Below are 19,969 nucleotides of genomic sequence, written 5' to 3' on the forward strand. Positions count from 1 at the left end.
GCCACAATGTATTTATGTAATTGCATTTGTAAAACCAAAATTATATTAAACACTGCATAAAATAATATTGTGGTACAGCCAGTACAAATGTTTCACAATCCCTTTAAACTAATTCTTCAATCAATGAGTAAAGATTAATACTATAACTCTGTAATGTGTATAAATGATTGATTGGTAATGAAGATTTTAATGACACTGCTTAACGATACAGTGCTTATTTGATATTCGGTTGTTTTCTCTCTATCAAATCTGTTTGTCCTGAGTTTAGGTTGTGTACATTTAGTGTAGTGACAACATAAATAATTTCCACCTCGGAGAGAGAGAGTGCTGTTAGTCTCTGTCACAGTCTGTCTCTACACTACGCTAGCCTCAGAGGAGCCAGTCTTCAGTATCTGAAGTGTTACAATGTGTTTAATAGCTTTCCTGAACCAGGGGTAGAAAAAGACATAGATCACAGGGTTTAGACAGGAATTAAAATACATCAGCCAAATTTGAATTGCTGCAGATGATGCCCCTACCAAGTTGTTCTCAGCTGCAACACTTAAACAATAATATGGACAGGAGCACACAATGAACACAACTACAACAATACCAAGAGTTCTGGCTGCTTTCATCTCAGATTTCTTGGCAGTTATTGTATTTGAACGTTGTGCTGTGACAGCTGTAATGCGAGAGCGCATGGCACGAGCCTGAGACACAGCCACTACAAATACTCTCATATACAGAACTATGATGACAAGAATGGGTGCAACAAAGGTTGCAACAAGGTCAACAGCTCCTTCAATATAATTAACTACAATTACACACTCTCCATAACAGGAGTTATACCTGCCTGGCTGTTTCAAGAAATCTCTCAGCATCCAACTGCTGTGAACAGCAGAAAATATCCAACACAGACAAATGCAGAGTTGAACTCTTTTTAGAGTGACTTTGGTGGAGTAAAACATGGGGTCACAAATAGCAATGTAGCGGTCAACTGATATGAGCACCATATTTCCTACTGATGCACTGACACAGAGGAATCCTAAAAAGTAATATACAGCACACATTGAGTCACCCAAAGTCCAACAACCTCGATAGAAGAGGATTTCAGCTGGCATCTGCAGGCAACCCACAATGAAGTCTGCAAAAGCCAGAGAGAGGAGGATGAAGTTGGTGGTGGTGTGGAGCTGCCTGAAACGGGGAAAAACAACACTGAATACACTTGTTATATGTATGTGTAGAAATAAGTGTTATTAGCAGTTATGATACTAGGAGTATGAATTGTCCTATAACAATGAAGCCTAAATACAGCACAGTAATGTAGATGTATGAACATTTGCAAATAACCAGTATGCAGTAATGAAAGGCCTAAACAAGAGAACATTACTCCTATGCACTACTTATGAACAAGAGGAGAAGGTTAGTGGATGTGCAGCAGCCTGAAATGTGAGAAATCATCATTGTTTCAGTGACACATCTCAACAGCACCATAATCATCAAGCTATTGTTAGCTTAAAAATGGCTCAAAATCATTTCTTCATGTAACTGTAACCAAAGAATAAACACTTTGTAAACCAAGCAGAAAAGTGTATCTCTGCCTGAAGTGGGAGATAGAGGTGATGACCAGCAGGTTAAGAACCACAGTGATCAGAGTGATGAAGGACAGCAGACTGTAAATGAACATGGTCTCCTGGTAAGGGCGACTGATCTTCCTGCAGGAGGTGTTGACTTGGGGAAAGCAGAGTTCAGCCTCCTCCATGGCCACTGACAAAGAGCTATGATCAGAAAGCTGCCAGAGCTCAGCAGGTTCTCCTGCCTCGCTGATGTGCAGCTGATTTATCTTTATTCTTACCTCCCATATGCAAATTCAATCCATCTATTCAATAGACCAGAGGTGACTACGTCACACTCTGGCTCCCTGTACGCCTGAACGTGGTCGATCACAGCGACCACGTACTGATTTGTGGACCACACAAGTAATGATTTGATGACAACCCGGGAGCCTGCTGTTTGTTTACCATGTAAATGTTGAGCCAAATCATGATAATTTGCTCTAACCCTGAACCATGTGCTTTTGTTGCCGAAACCTAACAATGTGCTTTTGTTTTACAAGGAAATAAATTTAAACACAAGGTGTCTTACTGACGTTGTACATTTATTTTGAAAAAGACTGTATGCATCTCATAAGCAGAAACTGTACATTTCCTGTTAAAAAGTGAAGTGGATTTTGAAAATACACAAAGCATGTTACAAGTGCAAATTGAAAATATAAAAGTAACGCACTCCAAGAATTGGTGCTGATCACTGGTGATAGACTTTATTGTTGAAAACAAGTGTCAGACACTCTAGCTCCATGTGCATTTCTTTTTATTTTCCTTCTTCAAGATCAATAAGCATATTGAGACACAGGTACACTGATCTGAATGGATCGTATCAACATCAACAGCAGATGCAGTAGGATACCTTGATGCATAACTGTCCCAAGTAATGCATCTTCAATTGATAAAGGTGAAGTAGTTGGGGGCTGTCTTTCTGGACCTGAAAAAAGCTTTTGAAACATTAAATCACAATATTCTCATTCATACACTCTCAAAATGTAATTTCTCCAAAACGTTACAGTGATTTCAATCTTATCTCTCTGAGTGAGAACAATGTGTTATCATTAATGATGAGAAATATTCTTTTTTACAGACTACAACAGGAGTACCTCAGGGTTTTGTTCTTGGTCCGCTCCTTTTTAGCTTGTACATTAATGACTTACCACAATCTGTCCGTCCTGGAAGAGGGATCCCTCCTCAGTTACTCTTCCTAAGGTTTCTACCATTTTTTTCCCCCGTTAAAGGTTTTTTTTGGGGAGTTTTTCTTGATTATTGGGCTTACAAATAAAATTGAAAATTGAACTTGTGTTTTTTTTTTTTTTTTTTTTTTTTTTTGCTGAGTCTTTTTAACTGTATGGCCCAGCTAGGGATGGGCATTGCAAATTAGTTAAGGCTATAAATACTGTAGTGTGTGGCATTTATGTATGCTATATACTTGTCCCTATACAAATAAACATTAAATAAAATAACGTAGAAGTCCACAGACAAAGCTGCAATATTAGACAAATTGGCATGAGAACATGCTTTGTTTTCCCAAACCATATAAACATTTGCACTAACTAAGCAAATAATGGATCCATATCCTAAACTGAAGTGTCTTTTGTCACCATCACCATGGCCGCTAGATGGTGGTGTGTAAGCACTGGATCACTTACATCACCATGGTCACAAGGAATGCTTACTGTATGAAAGAATGCAGGCCGTTGACACCTCAGCCATTGACACTGAATAGGGGGGGCAAAAACACTGACATTGTATAACAAGCGAAAGTCTTTGTCATGGTCATGATGGATTTATGTAATTGTGTTACCAAAATTGTATTAAAAAAAGCCAATGCACAAATTTACTGTGGTAAAACTGGTACAAATGTACTACAAGTATCCCCTATAAAAGAATATTTGGTTATAATGAGGACAGATTAATACTATATCTTTCTAATGTGTTAAGATTAGGGATTGGTAATGAATATTTTATCAGTCCAGGACTTTTCTGATACTCTTGTTGATTTGGTTACTGCCCAAAGGAGAGACAAAGTTGTAACAGAGTTTATATTTATAAGTGAACACACATTGTCATTTATCACAGAGTTTTAATAGTTAATCTTGATTAATTGCATTTTAATCACATGTTTAAAATTCCATGATTTTGCATTTCAAAACAGTTTCAAAGTCCATATTGACGAGGTACAGCCGTTCTTACTAGAGTGTCTTGACTGGGAATCAAATGATGACAAAGAAAGCGACTTTATGATCTCGACTTTTGGAATTATTTCTTTTAAATCAGTGCTACAGCGCTACACCAGTGTGTTTTTGAAACCATGACTTAGAGGTAGAAGACGACTTCAAAGGGCTTATTCTGTGATCCATGGTGTGATGTTACTCCGATATAGTTGTGATTATTCATTGATGTCCACTGACTCCTGATTAAATTCACAGCATTTGCACATTTGAGAAGTTCCAATTTAGTTGTTTTCTCTGATTCATGCAGTTTCTATATATGTGAAATTATTGTTCCCCGCAATGATAGACTGGTCACAGCATGATGTGATTGACCGCTGACATCAGTCTGATTAGCTGCACCTGTATGCTTAGCTTGTAGGGACTTGGTGATATTTTAATTCTGTTTGACACAAGGTGCATATTACTTGTCAACTGAACCATCTGGAAGTTTCTTTTTTTAAGTTTACTTTTTGGGCTTTTTGCTTTTTATTTTTGGGACAGCTCAAGAGTGACAGGAAAGGGGGGAGAGAGGAGGGATGATACCAGCAAAGGGCCACAGTTTGGAATTGAACCTGGGCTACTGCAAGGACTCAGCCTATGTGGGCCCACAGTATACCCAGTGAGCTAGAGGTCGCCCCCATCTGGAAGTTTTTTAAAGTCAAAGGAGCCACTTGAAAGCACAGTGGTGTCATTTTTATTCCATCACTGCATTAGCAGGAAGCAGCTGTGGCATCTTGACTACTAGTAAGGGTGTGCTGAAGGGACAATAAATAAAAAAGACATGCTATGATTGGACCGTAATTGCATCACAATCAGCATGTTAATGCTGATAACCTTAGTCACAATATATCTGATTCAACTGAAATTAAAGGTGCCAGTAGTTTGAACAAGCCGCAGCAATGCATGTGGCTTTATCACAAGTCCTGTCATCCTAGAATTTTAAGCAGATAACAGTAGAGACATTTTTTGCTTTTTGGAATAATGAACCAAAAATAAATATTTTCTTTTCTTACTGTAGGTAAGACCCCCAGTCAGTTAATGTAATTCTCCCGACTTTGTGTAAATTCAGGGTATTGACATCAAAATAAAAAGAGAGATAGAATGGTTTTAGTTTCTCTGTCACAGTCTGTCTCTACACTATGTTAGCCTCAGAGGAGCCAAGCTTCAGTATCTGAAGTGTTACAATGTGTTTAATAGCTTTTCTGAACCAGGGGTAAAAAAAGACATATATCACAGGGTTTAGACAGGAGTTGAAATACAAGAGCCAAAGTTCAGCACCTACAGCCGAGGCCCCTAAAAAGTTGTTCTCAGCTGCAACAGTAAAACAGTAATATGGACAGTTGCACACAATAAACGCAACTACAACAATACCAAGAGTCCTGGCTGCTTTAATCTCAGATTTCTTGGCAGTTATTGTATTTGAACGTTGTGCTGTGACAGCTGTAATGTGGGAGCGCATGGCACGAGCCTGAGACAAAGCCACTATAAACACTCTCATATACAGAACTATGATGACAAGAATGGGAGCAAAAAAGGTTGCAACAAGGTCAACAGCTCCTTCAACATAATTCATTACAATTACACACTCTCCATAACAGGAGTTATACATGTCTGGCTGTTTTAAGAAATCTCTCAGTATCCAAGTGCTGTGAACAGCAGAAAATATCCAACACAGATATATGCAGCATTGAACTCTTGTCAGAGTAACTTTGGTGGTGTAAAACATGGGGTCACAAATAGCAATGTAGCGATCAATTGATAAGAGCACCATGTTTCCTACTGATGCACTGACAGAGAGGAAACCTAAAAAGTAATTTACAGCACATAATGAGTCACCCAGATCCCAACAACCTCTATAGAGGAGGATTTCACCTGGCATCTGCAGGAAACCCACAATGAAGTCTGCAACAGCCAGAGAGAGGAGGAGGAGGTTGGTGGCGGTGTGGAGCTTCCTGAAATGGGAAAATGTAAACACTGATATAGTGTCATATGCATGTGTAAGAATAAATGTTATTAGCAGTTATGATACTAGGAGTATGAATAGTCCTATAACAACAAGCCTAAATACAGCACAGTATGCAGTAATCAAAGGCCTAAACAAGAGAACATTACTCTTATGCACTACTTATGAACAAGAGGAGGTTAGTGGATGTTCAGCAGCCTGAAATGTGAGAAATCATCACTAATTGTTTCAGTAACATGTCTCAACAGCACCATAATCAAAGTTATCATCAGCTTAAATGTGACATGCTGCAGAGCTCAAAGCCATTTCATCATGTAATTGTAACCAAAGAATAAACACTTTGTAAGCCAAGCAGAAAAGTGTATCTCTGCCTGAAGTGGGAGATAGAGATGATGACCAGCAGGTTAAGAACCACGGTGAGCAGAGTGATGAAAGACAGCACACTGTAACTGAGTGTGGCCTCCCAGTGAGGACGATTTGTCTTCCTGCAGGAGGTGTTGACTTGTGGAAAGCAGAGCTCAGCCTCCTCCATGACCATCAACAAAGGGCTTTGGTCAGAAAGCTGCCAGAGCTCAGCAGGTTCTCCTGTCTGTCTGATGTGTAGCTGATTTATCTCTCTTCTCTCCTCCTATATGCTAATTCCATCTATTCAGTTGGCCATAGGTGACTACGTCATACTCTGTATCTTGGTACACCTGAAAGTAGTCAAGCGATCACATGCTGCTTTGTAGGCCCCTTTCAAAAACTTTAGTGTAAGTTGCCACACAACACTGAATTCCAAACTATGGTGTTAAAAAACCCAAAGTAAAACAGACTAAACACAACACATAGTTAGCTTTAAAATAACAAATTAAAATTGCCAGCTTTTTACCTCCCAAAGGCTACTGTTTATCTCACAGCATCTTTGTGGTTGGAATTTCCCACAGCACTTAAATGCACCACAGCACAAGTAGAGGTGTCAGTACGTACAGTGAGTCATCAGTTGACTGTTTAAAACACATAGAATACAGCATACAACACACACCATATGCTTATATTTCTTGGGATTTCTTTTTAAGAGTTTTGTTTAGTCAGTTATTTTTTTTTCTAACTCTATAAATATTTGCAATAACTATCAATTAACAGATGTACAGTACCAGTCAAAAGTCATGCAGCGCTGCCTTAGCAAAGTCATGAGGCAAGGGTGTTGGTTTTATTTCCACACTGGGGGACACACATATTAAACATGGGGTTTAAGGTCCTTCCCCAGGAAGTATTCAGCATCAAACACTCAGTTTCCTGCATTGTGACATTTCACACCACTAGGCCTTGTGACCCATAAGCATGAAGAATTACATCCACAATCCAATTAGGAAGTCCGTTTTGATTGAGGTTGATTCATAGAACCCTCATAGCACCACCATGTTGTTGGGCTTGCAAAGCAACCAATGTGGGGTTGTTGCTGCTCTATGATGATCTGTATAGAGAACTATGAATACTATAAACATCAGTGTTTACTGTTCTTAAATGAGGAAGCAGCACGTAATCAGGTTTTTGTGACAGCAATACAGTGAAGCTGCAAATGCAGCGTACACAATGCCAAATCACATACCTATCGAGTCAAATTTTGCACGGTTATCAAACACAGTAAAAGTATGTATTAAATTTGTGCCCTGCTGTATCTTACTGTTATCATCTCAAGAATGGGGGCCATTGTCTGAGTTGCATCCTCAATGTCATTCCTACAATATAGAGCCCGACCGATTTATCGGCCGGCCAATTTAATCGGTCGATTATAGCCATTAGAGAATAATCGGCCAAAAGTTGGTTGATTGACGCCGATGTTAAGACTTATATTTTTATCATTAATAAAATGCAGGGAATATGGTGTTTTACTTAGAAGTAATGTCCTTGTGTTACTAATCCAGTAGATTACCAGATCACAACGCCTTTCCTGTCACGCTCCACAGTCACCCCAGTGACCCAACAGCAGAGTGAAGTAGTGAAGACTGAAGAGCCGACAGCACATTTACTGAATCATGTGGTTTGCCACAGTGGTAAGTTTATAACTAGTTTGTGAAATAATAAGTCAATAAGTTTCCCATTTCAAACCGCTTGTGCATGAGTCATGACGTGCCTCGTTGTGTCGGTCACGCTTAACTGATATCATACGTACTGAATTAACGTTACTACTTTCTCCATCGTCTTTGCTGATATGTTAGCAAGCTAACGTTAGGATAACCTAGCTTAAATATTAGCTTGCTTTAACACTAACTTAAACACTTTAACCGAGTCAGTAAAGGCACGATGAACGTAACGGTAAATACCTCAAAGTAATATTATGCTCACTCAGGCAGCTGCAGCTGCCAGATAAGACTGGAGCAAATTAGGATAACACGTTGTCGCCTGCAAAAAACGTTGTCACTCCGGTTGTGGCTGTATTTATTTACAGCAGCGCACCGACTGTGTTTTTAACTTATGACACTGAGCAGGAAAAGGCATTTCTGGTCAAAGTTATAATTTTACAGAGGAAAGAAAATGTGAACGCATGTACAGTACATCAGCGAGGCACATTTCAAATCATGTTTTAGCAGAGACTTTTATGATACTGTTTATCCACCTACCTATTACCTACAGATAATAATAATTCATTAAATACATTCACTGACCACTTCATTACACACTGTGCAATGTAATGCACACCAATAACAGCCTGACCATGAATTCTACTGCAATGAATGTATTATTTCGTAAATGTTGACACTGTCAGAGAGACTTATTTATGTTTACCGAGATGATAGTGGGTGTTGCTGTTGTTGTGGAGAGCAGTATATTGAGAGGTGTTCAGAATATATGTTGACCGTCTGATGTATGTGAGTGGGGTTGACAAAATTTCACCTCAATTTGATGCTCCTCACACCAACACCCACTACCACCTCAATAATAATCTCTGCTGCCCATGTATAATCTTTCTGACCCTGATTTGCACATGCACATTGTGATGAATTATCTGTCTTATCTACCACAACGTATTAATGTCATAGCTGGCCTGGGAAAATTAAAATGACAAACAGCTTTTTCTTTTTACATGTTTTTAAATGTTACTTTGAATGCTTCTGCACAAATGACAATGTCCTCATCTGATGGTAATCCGCATGACATATTTATCAATAAATTGAACTACCTCTTCATCTGTGTTTTTATCAATAAGTGGGGCATTCTTGATCCAAAACAGTAACAGACTTGAGGTGAACCGCGTTGCTGAAATTCCTCTCCATGAAAGTAGTATTTTATTTTACCAATTGGATGCAATGGGGACATCAGCGCAAAACCAATGCCACTGAAAATCAAACACTCAACCACAGTGACAGGATTTTGATGCAGCAGGTCACATCTGTCTGCCCACTCTAAGTCTTCAGTTGTCTGTGTTCTATCTTCCTGTTTTAAAATACTATAGAGAACCTTTTTCCAACAAATACTAACGGAAGAAAACAAACAAAATCATGTAGGGACACCAAGCTGATGAAGACAAGCTAACAGGTCTGGCTTTGCACCCTGCCAAAAATAAGGGGTACTTCTAATGGGTTTAGGAAAGATCCCTCATTCTTCAGCAGATCATCACTTCCCTTTTTGGATGTACAACGCCCTTTTCATTTTCATAGCGCTCTGGATACATTCCACACAACCTGTTCAATCTCAGACATGTACTGAGCAAAAGGGATATACTCTACATTTCGTGCAAACCTGCCACCAGCATGCAGAATCCTATTATTGAAATAATGCAACAATATCAATCAATATGGTCTACTATCATGGTATGTATAACACCCCTGTGGAAACAACACTGGAGAGCATTTGGCTTTGTTTGTATGATCAGAAAGCAATTTAACAGGATTATTCCCTTCAGCTGGTGCCACATTCTTTACATTATTAAAATAATATCCAGTGATTCCTGACCAATCTCAGCAGCTATGATACACATATCCTGGAACATACAATATTGCTGTCTATCATGCAAAAACTCATCTTCAACTACATCTATAGATGCTTCACCACTTTCTACATTAGTATCATCCTGATTTCCGAAAACCTCATCTTGTTCCCTACAAAATTAATTTAGCCAAGCTTCATTAAACTCTACATCTTTATAATACTCATTTGTCTATTTTAAATATTGCAATGCTTGTCTTACGTACATAGTGTCAACAAACTTAAAAATATAATACCCTTTATAAGTTAGCTTAAGCTTCAGATTTACACACAGGACCCCAATGTGTGCAACGGCCCATTTATCACTGCTTTAAGCTTTTCTCCTTCTTCTTCTTCTTCTTCTTCTTCTTCTTCTTCCAAATGAATCTCATTTTTAAGGGGCTCAAGGTGCTTGAAAAGTCATGAAAATTTGCACACACGCCATCACTCTTAAATAATTTGATATTTTAGGAGTCTCATGCTCAGGTGCAAAAAATGTCTCAGTAGCACTCCCTACAAATTTTTTACAAAGCAGCCCCGAAAGCTGGTTTCACCTACTTGTACGAAACTTGGTAGGCACATGTGACATCCCAAAACGTGCAAAAAAAGGTCTTTTGAAACCATATCCTAAACTTAATAGAAGTCAGTTATTTTTACTTGAATGTGTCATTTCCAAGGGTGATGTCTGCACCATCCAACACCCTTGACATCAAAAGTTACTCAAAGCTTAGTTTTTGTCAAATTGTGGGACTGGGGTAAGGAATCAAACTACCTGAGCACTGCGTGGTGCTCGGGCCCTAATGGCATAGTCTTTGTGGGGATGTTGGGATGTGGGACTGGGCCAGGGGAAGCCTGCTTAGGGCACCAAATGTGCTATGTCCAGCAGTGTCAATGAATCAAATTGAGCTACTTTCAACTTCTTCAACTGCAAGAGCATAGAAAAACCAGATCACATTAGGGATGTGGTGGGGCATGCGCCCCATGTCATTGCATAGTCACAAGTGACTTTTTTGGTATAATCACTTGACCTGCACATATACAACATAAAAATATCTAGTGCTAAGGCAAAAACCGTCAGGAGCAATGAAATGGAAAATTCTTAAGTCTCTTTACTAAACGACGTTTTATCACAGAACTTTTGTCAAGTCAAACTTTATTTGTAGATCACATTCAAAAACAACTGCGGTTGACCAAAGTGCTTAACAGGCATAAAAGACCAAAACAGATCAATACAGAAGCAAACAGCAGTAATAACAGAAGAGAACAATAAAGATAATAGAGAACACTGTGCAGCACAACAGAAAATAAAGTCAAAGTGTCAAGCACAAATCAATCATAAGCCAATGAGAAGAGATGGGTCTTCAGTAGTGACTTGAGGTTTCTACAGTTGGGGCAGTTTTTAATTGAATAGGTAGACTATTGCAGAGTTTAGGGGCAACCACTGTGAATGTGTCTACTTCTGGGAACATCCAGGAGCATCTTATCGGTTGACCTCAGTGCTCTAACTGAAGTGCGAAGGTACAAGAGTTCTGTTACATAAGGTGGTGCCAGAATATTTTAAACCTTAAAAACAAGCAATAAAATCTTAATCAGTTCTAAGATGGACATGTTGTTTTTTTATCTGGCAAATGAAGAACAGATTTTTTCAGCATATTGTCACCAAGTTGTTTTACAGAAGAGCAGTTTTTTATGATAGTGGAAATATTATTCTTGTCTTTCAGTCACTGAAATCAGTCATCTTATATTAGCTGAAAATTTGCTGAAAATAAGTTGTTTTCCCTTCATGCTGTTGAAGTTGCCTGCCTGGTTCTTAAACATGATCAGTAATTTTTACTCATTATTTGAGTGACTAATTTGCTTTGAACACCACCAGCTTTAATCCTGTCATAAGCCAAAGAATTGATTTTATGTCCACCATTCACTCTAATGTCAAACCCTGGTGTGTGTGTGTGTGTGTGTGTGTGTGTGTGTGTGTGTGTGTGTGTGTGTGTGTGTTTTAAATGGTCATGGTGTATTTATGTAATTACAAATTTGTGTAAACAAAACAAACAATGCACAAATGTATTGTGGTACAACTAGTGCAAATGTTGTTTCACAGGTTTTCCTTTTAAGCTTGTATCTGTCATTATTGAGAAAACATTAATACAATAACTCTGTAATGTGTACAGATTAGTGATTGGTAATGAAGATCTTATTAACACTGCTTATCCATCTAAGACTCTTTGATATTCAGTTGTTTTTCTCTAGATATTAGCTGTTTGTCCTGACTTTATGTTTTGTACATTCAGTGTAGTAACAACTTAAATATAAATAATTCAGAGGAAGAGAATGGTTTTAGTCTCTCTGTCACAGTCTGTCTCTACACTATGTTAGCCTCAGAGGAGCCAGTCTTCAGTATCTGAAGTGTTACAATGTGTTTAATAGCTTTCCTGAACCAGGGGTAGAAAAAGACATAGATCACAGGGTTTAGACAGGAATTAAAATACAACAGCCAAAGTTCAATGGTTCCAGATGACACCCCTAAAAAGTTGTTTTCAGCTGCAACTGTTAAACAATAATATGGACAGGAGCACACAATAAAAACAACAATAACAACACCAAGAGTCCTGGCTGCTTTCATCTCAGATTTCTTGGCAGTTATTGGCTTTGAACGCTGAAGTGTATCAGCTGCAGTTTTGGAGCGCATGGTACGAGCCTGAGACAGGACTACCACAAACACTCTCATATACAAAACTACGATGACAAGAACAGGGCTCACAAAGGCCACAACAAGGTCAACAGCTCCTTCAATATAATTAACTACAAGTACACACTCTCCATAACAGGAATTATACCTGCCTGGCTGTTTCAAGAAATCCCTCTGCATCCAAATGCTGTTAATAAGAGAAGATATCCAAGATAGACAAATGCAGAGTTGAACTCTTTTCAGAGTGACTTTGGTGGAATAAAACATGGGGTCACAAATAGCAATGTAGCGGTCAATTGATATGAGAACCACATTTCCTATTGAAGCACTGACAGAGAGGAAAGCTGAAAAGTAATACACAACACACATTAAGTCACCCAGAGTCCAACAACCTCGATAGATGAAGATTTCAGCTGGCATTGGCAGGCAACCCACAATGATGTCTGCAATAGCCAGAGACAGGAGGATGAAGTTGTTGGTGGTGTGTAGCTGCCTGAAATGGGGGACAAAAGCAACACTAAATACACTGTATATGTATGTGTACCAAAAAATGTTATTAGCAGGTATGATACTAGGAGTATGAATTGTCCTATAACAATGGAGCCTAAATATAACACAGTGGTAGAGATGTAAAAGCATTTGCAAATAACCAGTATGCAGCAATCAAAGCCTAAACGAGAGAACATTACTCGTATGCACTACTTATGAACAAGAGGAGAAGGTTAGTGGATGTCCTGCAGCCTGAAATGTGTGAAATCATCATTAATTGTTTCAGTGACACATCTCAACAGCATCATAATCAAAGTTATCATCAGCTTAAATGTGACATCATGCTGCAGAGCTCAAAGCCATTTCTTCATGTAACTGTAACCAAAGAATAAACACTTTGTAAGCCAAGCAGAAAAGTGTATCTCTGCCTGAAGTGGGAGATAGAGATGATGACCAGCAGGTTAAGAAACACAGTGATCAGAGTGATGAAGGACAGCAGACTGTAAATGAGTGCGGCCTCCCAGTGAGGGCGACTCATCTTCCTGCAGGAGGTGTTGACTTGGGGAAAGCAGAGTTCAGTTTCATCCATGGCCACTGACAAATGGCTTTGATCAGAAAGCTGCCAGGACTCAGCAGATTCTCCTCTCTCTCTGATATACACCTTCTTTATTTCTATTATCGCCTCCCATATTCAAATTCCATCTATTCAGTATGCCAAAGGCAACTATGTCATACTCTGGATCTCAGTACACTTGAACGTAGTCAAGCAGAATGACCAAATGCTGCTTTATTGGCCACTTGATGTAATGATTTGAATGATTTGATGATGAATCAAAAACTTGAGTGTGAGTTTTCACACAACACACTATGTTGTCAAACAAAGCAAAACAGACTAAACATAACACACAGTTAGATTTAAAAGAATACATTCAAATTGCCAGCTTTTTACTTCCCAGAGGCTACTGTTTATCTAGCAACAACTTTGTTTATAGAATTTCCCGCAGTACATGAATGCACCACAGCACAACTAAAGGTGTCAATACGCCAATACAGTGAGTCATCAGTTGACTGTTAAAACACATAGAATACAGCATACAACACACACCATGTGCTTATATTTCTTGGGATTTCTTTTGAAGAGTTTTGTTTCGTCGAACAGTTATTGTTATGAGTTTTTTTTTTCAAGTCTATAAACATTTGCAGTACTATGTAATTAACAGATATGTATCTACAACTGAACTGTCTTTTGTCACCATCACAATAGCTGCCATGCAGTGCTGCCTTAGTATCTACCCCCTTCGATGAACCTACTGGATTGAATGCTGCCTCTTTGGTTGGTTTACATGTGAGGGAGGCACTCTCTTTTGCAGAAAATATGGATTTGGTGAGAGTAACCCCTGAACCATACAGGTGCAAAAGCATACACACCCGGCTTACTAATAAGGATTGGTGTACCCCAACTCGCTTCACTGATATGAGAGCAAAAAGAAATTGTGTTTTAGCAAACAATGCTTTTTTCACTGCTATTGTATAATTCATTTTGCATCCCCATGACAGCAGTGAGCTAACCATGCAGCAAATCAGACTGGCCAATCATACTGTAACATTAGCCAACTCAGACCAGGGTCTGACAACAACATGGTGGTGCTTCATTGACTCTTATGCAATCATTTCAAATTTCCTACATTTTGCATGGTATACATTTGACCCCATTTTGAAACTGAAATCGAACCCTGAAAAGTGTGGGGTGAGCTCTGTAGCTAGCTGCTGAAGCTAAAGCCTACTGAATGTATATACATGCTGTTTTTGCTTAGAAATGATTAGAACACTGAATAAAGATGTGCCCTGCTTTACAGGGACCAGTTAAGGGAAGCAACTTGCATATATTCAAAGAGCTGTGTGACATCACAGTGTGTGCATATTAACATTGTTTGGCTTTCTGAGCTCCCCACCCATCCAGTGGTGGAGTTCTGGCGGCAGAGGTGCTGGTGGAGGCATGGGGTGACCCAAACACCGTTCATCTGCAAACACTGCAGTGCCAAGCAGCTGGTTCAATACTGGCTAAGTTTTGCTTCTTATTAATTGTCCTCTGTCTCGTTCACCAGTGATGTGGTGGGGTTAGGTTTGGCTTTAGCTTCTAACTATCTTTATCTCTTTTTTTTCACCTGTTTTGGTTGCTATTAAGTTTGATATCCTGTATATATCCTTCAAACATATTATAAACCCCTCTGTAAAGGCAAGCCTGGTAATTTTTTCAGAAAAAGAAAAAAAAAGAAGAGAAAAAAGAAATCAAATGATTTTTTTTATTCATATTCATTATTTCTGTCTATTAGCTAAGTTGTTTGTTTTCATACCTCATTAGTTCCTGTTCTTGTTTTAAACCATACAATGCATATAAAAGAAAGTAATACTAATTAAAGCTGCTACCAGCGATGGTCAGACCTTCGCACCTCCGTGCCCATCGTGGGTACTGGCTCATTTCTGTGACAGTCAGACACAGTATGAAGGAGTGAGATTGTATATCCTTCTAGAACGTGGGTGCTGAAATTATCTACTTCACATTTTGTACCACTTCCTGTGTCCACTTTGTGATGCTGGAGAACAGTCATTATATATCATGTTGCTGTAAGTAAATTGTAGACCACACCATGTAAAATCCATGTAAATCAAAAGATAATTATCTGACAAGACATATTTCCTGTTGCCAGTGGGTGGCACAAGTATTTCTGGAAATGGCCAAAAAAATGCACAAAAAAAAAAAGAAAAGAAAAAAAGACACATTTAAGTCAAAATGACTGACTTCCTGTTGGGTTTAGGGTATGGCTTCAAGAGACTTGTCTTGGGATGTTACATGTGCTTACCAAATTTGGTACTTGTAGGTGAAACCAGCATTATAATAATAATAATAATAATAATAATAATAATAATAATAATAATAAAAAAATTATTATTGTTTTGTTATTCTTATTCTTATTCTTATTCTTATTATAATACAGCAATGGTCAGGGGCCGGGCAATTTTAGGCAAAATTAGGCAATTCTGAGCAACACACACACTAAAACAAAGCATATCACAACATAGAAGTTACATCATATAATTATGGCATGCCCTTCAAATTGTGGATGAGTGGCTGAAGTGATCAGACTCATAATATACAAAGGAAAGAAAAAACTCAAGAACAAGAAAGTAAGAATAACATTAACTGCTAGCAATTATGAACAAACTGGCCTGATCTAGCTTAAAGCTAAACATTATCCATGGTGACAAAGATGAAAACATTTTTTAAAATGTCTACTGGATAGACTCTGCATATTGACTGATAGCTAAGCCAAATAAACAGGGAAAAGAAACAAGGGATAACAGGGAAAAGTGTTGATAAAGAGTATTTGTCTCTCCGCAAAACTGCCTGGATCATAATTATTTTAACCGTAGTAGTCTCTAATCCACATAGCATGATGCCTGAACATAGGACTTTCACATTAGAATGTCCATTCTGCCTTCGCTGAGACTTGAACTCACAACTTCTGAGACTGAGGTCCTTCTTCTATCTCACTGAGCTAATTGGCAAGTGACAGTTCATGTGTGGCTTCACAAATTGACTAAGCCAAGCATCAGGGTGCCAGACAGTAGCCATCCATGCCATGGAAAAGCAAATTTCAGAGTGAAAGTTCCAAAGCTGTAGCACATATGGTTGATTTGTTATGAATTTTCAAAGTTTTGAAGTCTAGAGGCTTGCTGTAGCGCCACCATTAGGACTATTGTCTTGTGTTTCCAGTAAAGGCAGATTTCAAATGGCTGTCAAAAATTCAGTTATTAAGACAAAAATCCGAAAATACACAGATTGCATCTAGACAGCATGGAGATGTTGGTAATTTGTTTTTAACAATGATTTATTGGCTCCATAAGTGAAAAACTGATGTTTAAAATTGCCATTTTTACATTGACTCCAATTGTTCACATTAGAGCAAAATTCAAAATGATGTCAAAAATTCAGTTTTTGAGATAAAATTCTGATATTTTCCAAACATCATCTACCATGACTCCGAAATTTTGTCATTTTTAAAAAATGAACATTGAAAATGTATTTAGCAAGAATTTGCAAGTATATGTTTACAATACCGTTTACAGTCAAACATTTTGATGCACTGTAGGCTCAATTTTTGATAAATCAAAAATCTGTGTGGATTGTTTGTGTAGGACAGTCTGAAGATGGTCTATAGCAAGTCTGGTGAGCTTTACAGAACAAGAAAATGCATTAAAATCACAATACAAAATAAAAACATAAATAATCATTATAAAATGAACTTTAAAAGAGAAGAGTGCAGATAAGATCCTTTCAGTCATATGCACAGTGAAATAGAGCTGTTTTGAGCCTAGATTTGAACATTGTCAGAGTAGAGGCCTGTCTCACATCTTCAGAAAGACTGTTCCAGATTTTAGCTGCATAAAACTGGAATCCTGATTCCCCATGTTTAGTCCTGACTCTGGGCACCAGCAGGAGGCCGGTCCCTGAGGTCCTCAGAGTCCGAGATGGTTCATATGGCACTAACATGTCAGAGATGTACTTTGGTGCTAGGCCGTGGAGAGACTTGTACACAAGCAGAGCTGCTTTAAAGTCTATTCTCTGAGCCACAGGAAGCCAGTGTAGAGACCTGAGCACAGGACTAATGTGCTCGTACTTCCTGGTTCTGGTCAGGACCCGAGCAGCAGCATTCTGGATGTACTGCAGCTGTCTTACGGCCCGTTTGGAGAGGCCAGTGAGCAGGCCGTTACAGTAGTCTAACCTACTAGAGACAAATGCATGGATAAGTCTCTCCAAGTCAGGTTTAGACACTATACCTTTGATTTTGGCAATGTTTTTTAGATGGTAAAAAGCTGCTGATGTTATTGATTTGATGTGGCTGTTAAAGTTCAAGTCTGAGTCCATTATTACCCCGAGATTTCTAACCTGATTTGTAGGTTTTAGAGAGAGAGACTGGAGGTGACTGCTGACACTTTCTCTTTGTTTCTGTGGACCAAATACGATGACTTCAGTCTTGTCTGAATTTAGCTGGAGAAAGTTGTTTTGCATCCACACACTGACCTGTTGGATGCAGTGACAGAGTGAATCCACTGGTCCATATTCACCTGCTGTCAGTGTGACATAGATCCTGTGTCGTCTGCATAATTGTGGTAGGACACATTATTACTTTGTATTAACTGGCCTAAGGGCAGCATGTAGAGATTGAACAGAAGGGATCCCAGGATTGACCCTTGGGGCACCCCACAGGTCAAGGCCATGTGGTCTGAGACACAGTTACCAATTTCAACAAAGTACTTCCTGTCTTCTAGATAGGACTTCAACCAATTTAGGGCAGTGCCAGAGATGCCCACCCAGTCCTCTAGTCTCTGTGAAAGGATCTCATGATTGACAGTGTCAAAAGCAGCACTCAGATCCAGCAGGATTAAAACTGAGACTTTGCCTGCATCAGTGTTCAGGCAGATGTCATTTGTCACCTTAATAAGAGCGATCTCAGTGCTGTGATGGGGTCTAAAACCTGACTGGAAAACATCAAAGGAGTTGTTCATTAGGAGAAAGGTGGTTTAATAAGTTTTACAGTTTTTGAAAAAACAGAGTGATGGACTTCATAATTTGCAATAGGTTTAAATGTACAAAAGTTTCTTCAGTATTGGGGCTACATTTTGGTGAAAGTTGCAAATCTGTAGCACGTATGGTTGATTTGTTGTGAATTTTCAAAATTTTGAACTTTAGAGGCTTACTGTAGCGCCACCATCAGGACTATTGGCCTGTTTTCGTAGTTGAGGCAATCTGGCATGGGACTGGACCTTTGTGCAAAGTTTGGTGATTTTTCGCACATGGGAAGTATGATTTCCTTGGAAGAAGAAAGAAGAAGAAGAACATGCAGCAAAACAATAGGGTCCTGGCAGCTTAGGCTGTGCCGGTAGAGTTGGACATTTTAATGTGTTCGTACAGCGAATTTGAAGACATAGAAAAAGGAGTAATAAGGCTGCAGCTGCAAAGGAGAGGGAGTCGGCATGGGAGAAAATTGCTGCTTGAGTCAATGCATAAGTCTAAATGTATTTTATTCATGTGTGCAATCACATAATCCTATTAGGTGAAAACTGGTGGAATGGTATTAAAACTAAAATTTATTTCACTTAGATGCAATCTCACGGGCCAAAAAAGAACATGGAAACAGCTCAAAATGAAATATAAAAACATCGTTCAAACAGGTGAGACTTCAGCATAGTAGTCTCATGGGGCTACCTGATTTGAATCATGTTTACCAGTATTCAGTGGCTGTTTCAGTGTGCATTATCCCCAACATAATGCTGTTTTCACACACATAATTGTCCTCTCACCTGTATCCTGTTAAATTAGGCCTATTTAAAGTAACATCTGACTTCTACTCAGCCAACAGAAAGAAGGCTGAGGCCCGTAAACGGGTGGAGGACCACCACCACCACCACCTCTGACAGAGGCAGAGGAGCTGGCCCTGAGCCAAAACACTGGGAGGCCAGTGGCAGAGGGAATTCCTGGAGGGAGCTCATCTTCTGAGCCAGTCGCAGAGGGAATTCCTGGAGGGAGCTCATCTTCTGAGCCAGTCACCACCCAGGAGCCACCAGCCTTCATAAGATGTAATAGGCCTAGGCTTATATCTTCTTTTCGGCCATAGTTCATGGAAATATTAATTTCCTTCTAATGGGTTTTTCTTTTGTCCCAACAGATTCTGATGGCGTTCTCTCGCTTGTGGATCCTGATGCCACTGCAACTGTAAGTAGCCAATACTCCATAGATTATGCCATATAGTAGTTTAAAGTATACTGAAACACAACACTCATCTTCACAGGATGATGAGGATGATGACGTCACATTGTCTGCTGCCACGGAGAGGGAGCCTGAGGGGCCTACAGAGGTAACATCTTGATGTTGTTACTCAACTCAACTCAACTCAACTCAACTCAAACTTTATTTATAAAGCACATTTAAAACAACCAAGGTTGACCAAAGTGCTGAACAGATCAATAGAAATAAACAAGCAAATACAATGAGGTACCTAATAGTACACCACAATAATAACCA

General features: G+C 39.0%; 3 protein-coding genes across 3 annotated transcripts; all 3 read right to left on the bottom strand.

Moving 5' to 3' along the window:
• Positions 1 to 353: 353 nt before the first annotated feature.
• On the bottom strand, positions 354 to 1,841 carry LOC126393396 (trace amine-associated receptor 8a-like). The gene is made up of 3 exons (XM_050049548.1): positions 1,835 to 1,841; positions 1,581 to 1,746; positions 354 to 1,173 (listed from the first exon to the last, which is right to left on the bottom strand). Exons 1-3 carry the CDS (start codon positions 1,839 to 1,841, stop codon positions 354 to 356), a joined length of 993 nt encoding a protein of 330 aa, XP_049905505.1.
• A 3,090-nt stretch (positions 1,842 to 4,931) lies between these two features.
• Positions 4,932 to 6,294, bottom strand: LOC126393397 (trace amine-associated receptor 9-like). The gene is made up of 2 exons (XM_050049549.1): positions 6,134 to 6,294; positions 4,932 to 5,751 (listed from the first exon to the last, which is right to left on the bottom strand). The coding sequence occupies exons 1-2, from the start codon at positions 6,292 to 6,294 to the stop codon at positions 4,932 to 4,934; spliced, it is 981 nt and encodes a 326-aa protein (XP_049905506.1).
• Positions 6,295 to 12,069: 5,775 nt separating this feature from the next.
• On the bottom strand, positions 12,070 to 13,474 carry LOC126393398 (trace amine-associated receptor 4-like). The gene is made up of 2 exons (XM_050049550.1): positions 13,314 to 13,474; positions 12,070 to 12,889 (listed from the first exon to the last, which is right to left on the bottom strand). The coding sequence occupies exons 1-2, from the start codon at positions 13,472 to 13,474 to the stop codon at positions 12,070 to 12,072; spliced, it is 981 nt and encodes a 326-aa protein (XP_049905507.1).
• Between the last annotated feature and the right edge of the window lie 6,495 nt (positions 13,475 to 19,969).

This window comes from Epinephelus moara, chromosome 7 (assembly GCF_006386435.1).
Source record: "Epinephelus moara isolate mb chromosome 7, YSFRI_EMoa_1.0, whole genome shotgun sequence".
Lineage (NCBI taxonomy): Eukaryota > Metazoa > Chordata > Actinopteri > Perciformes > Serranidae > Epinephelus > Epinephelus moara.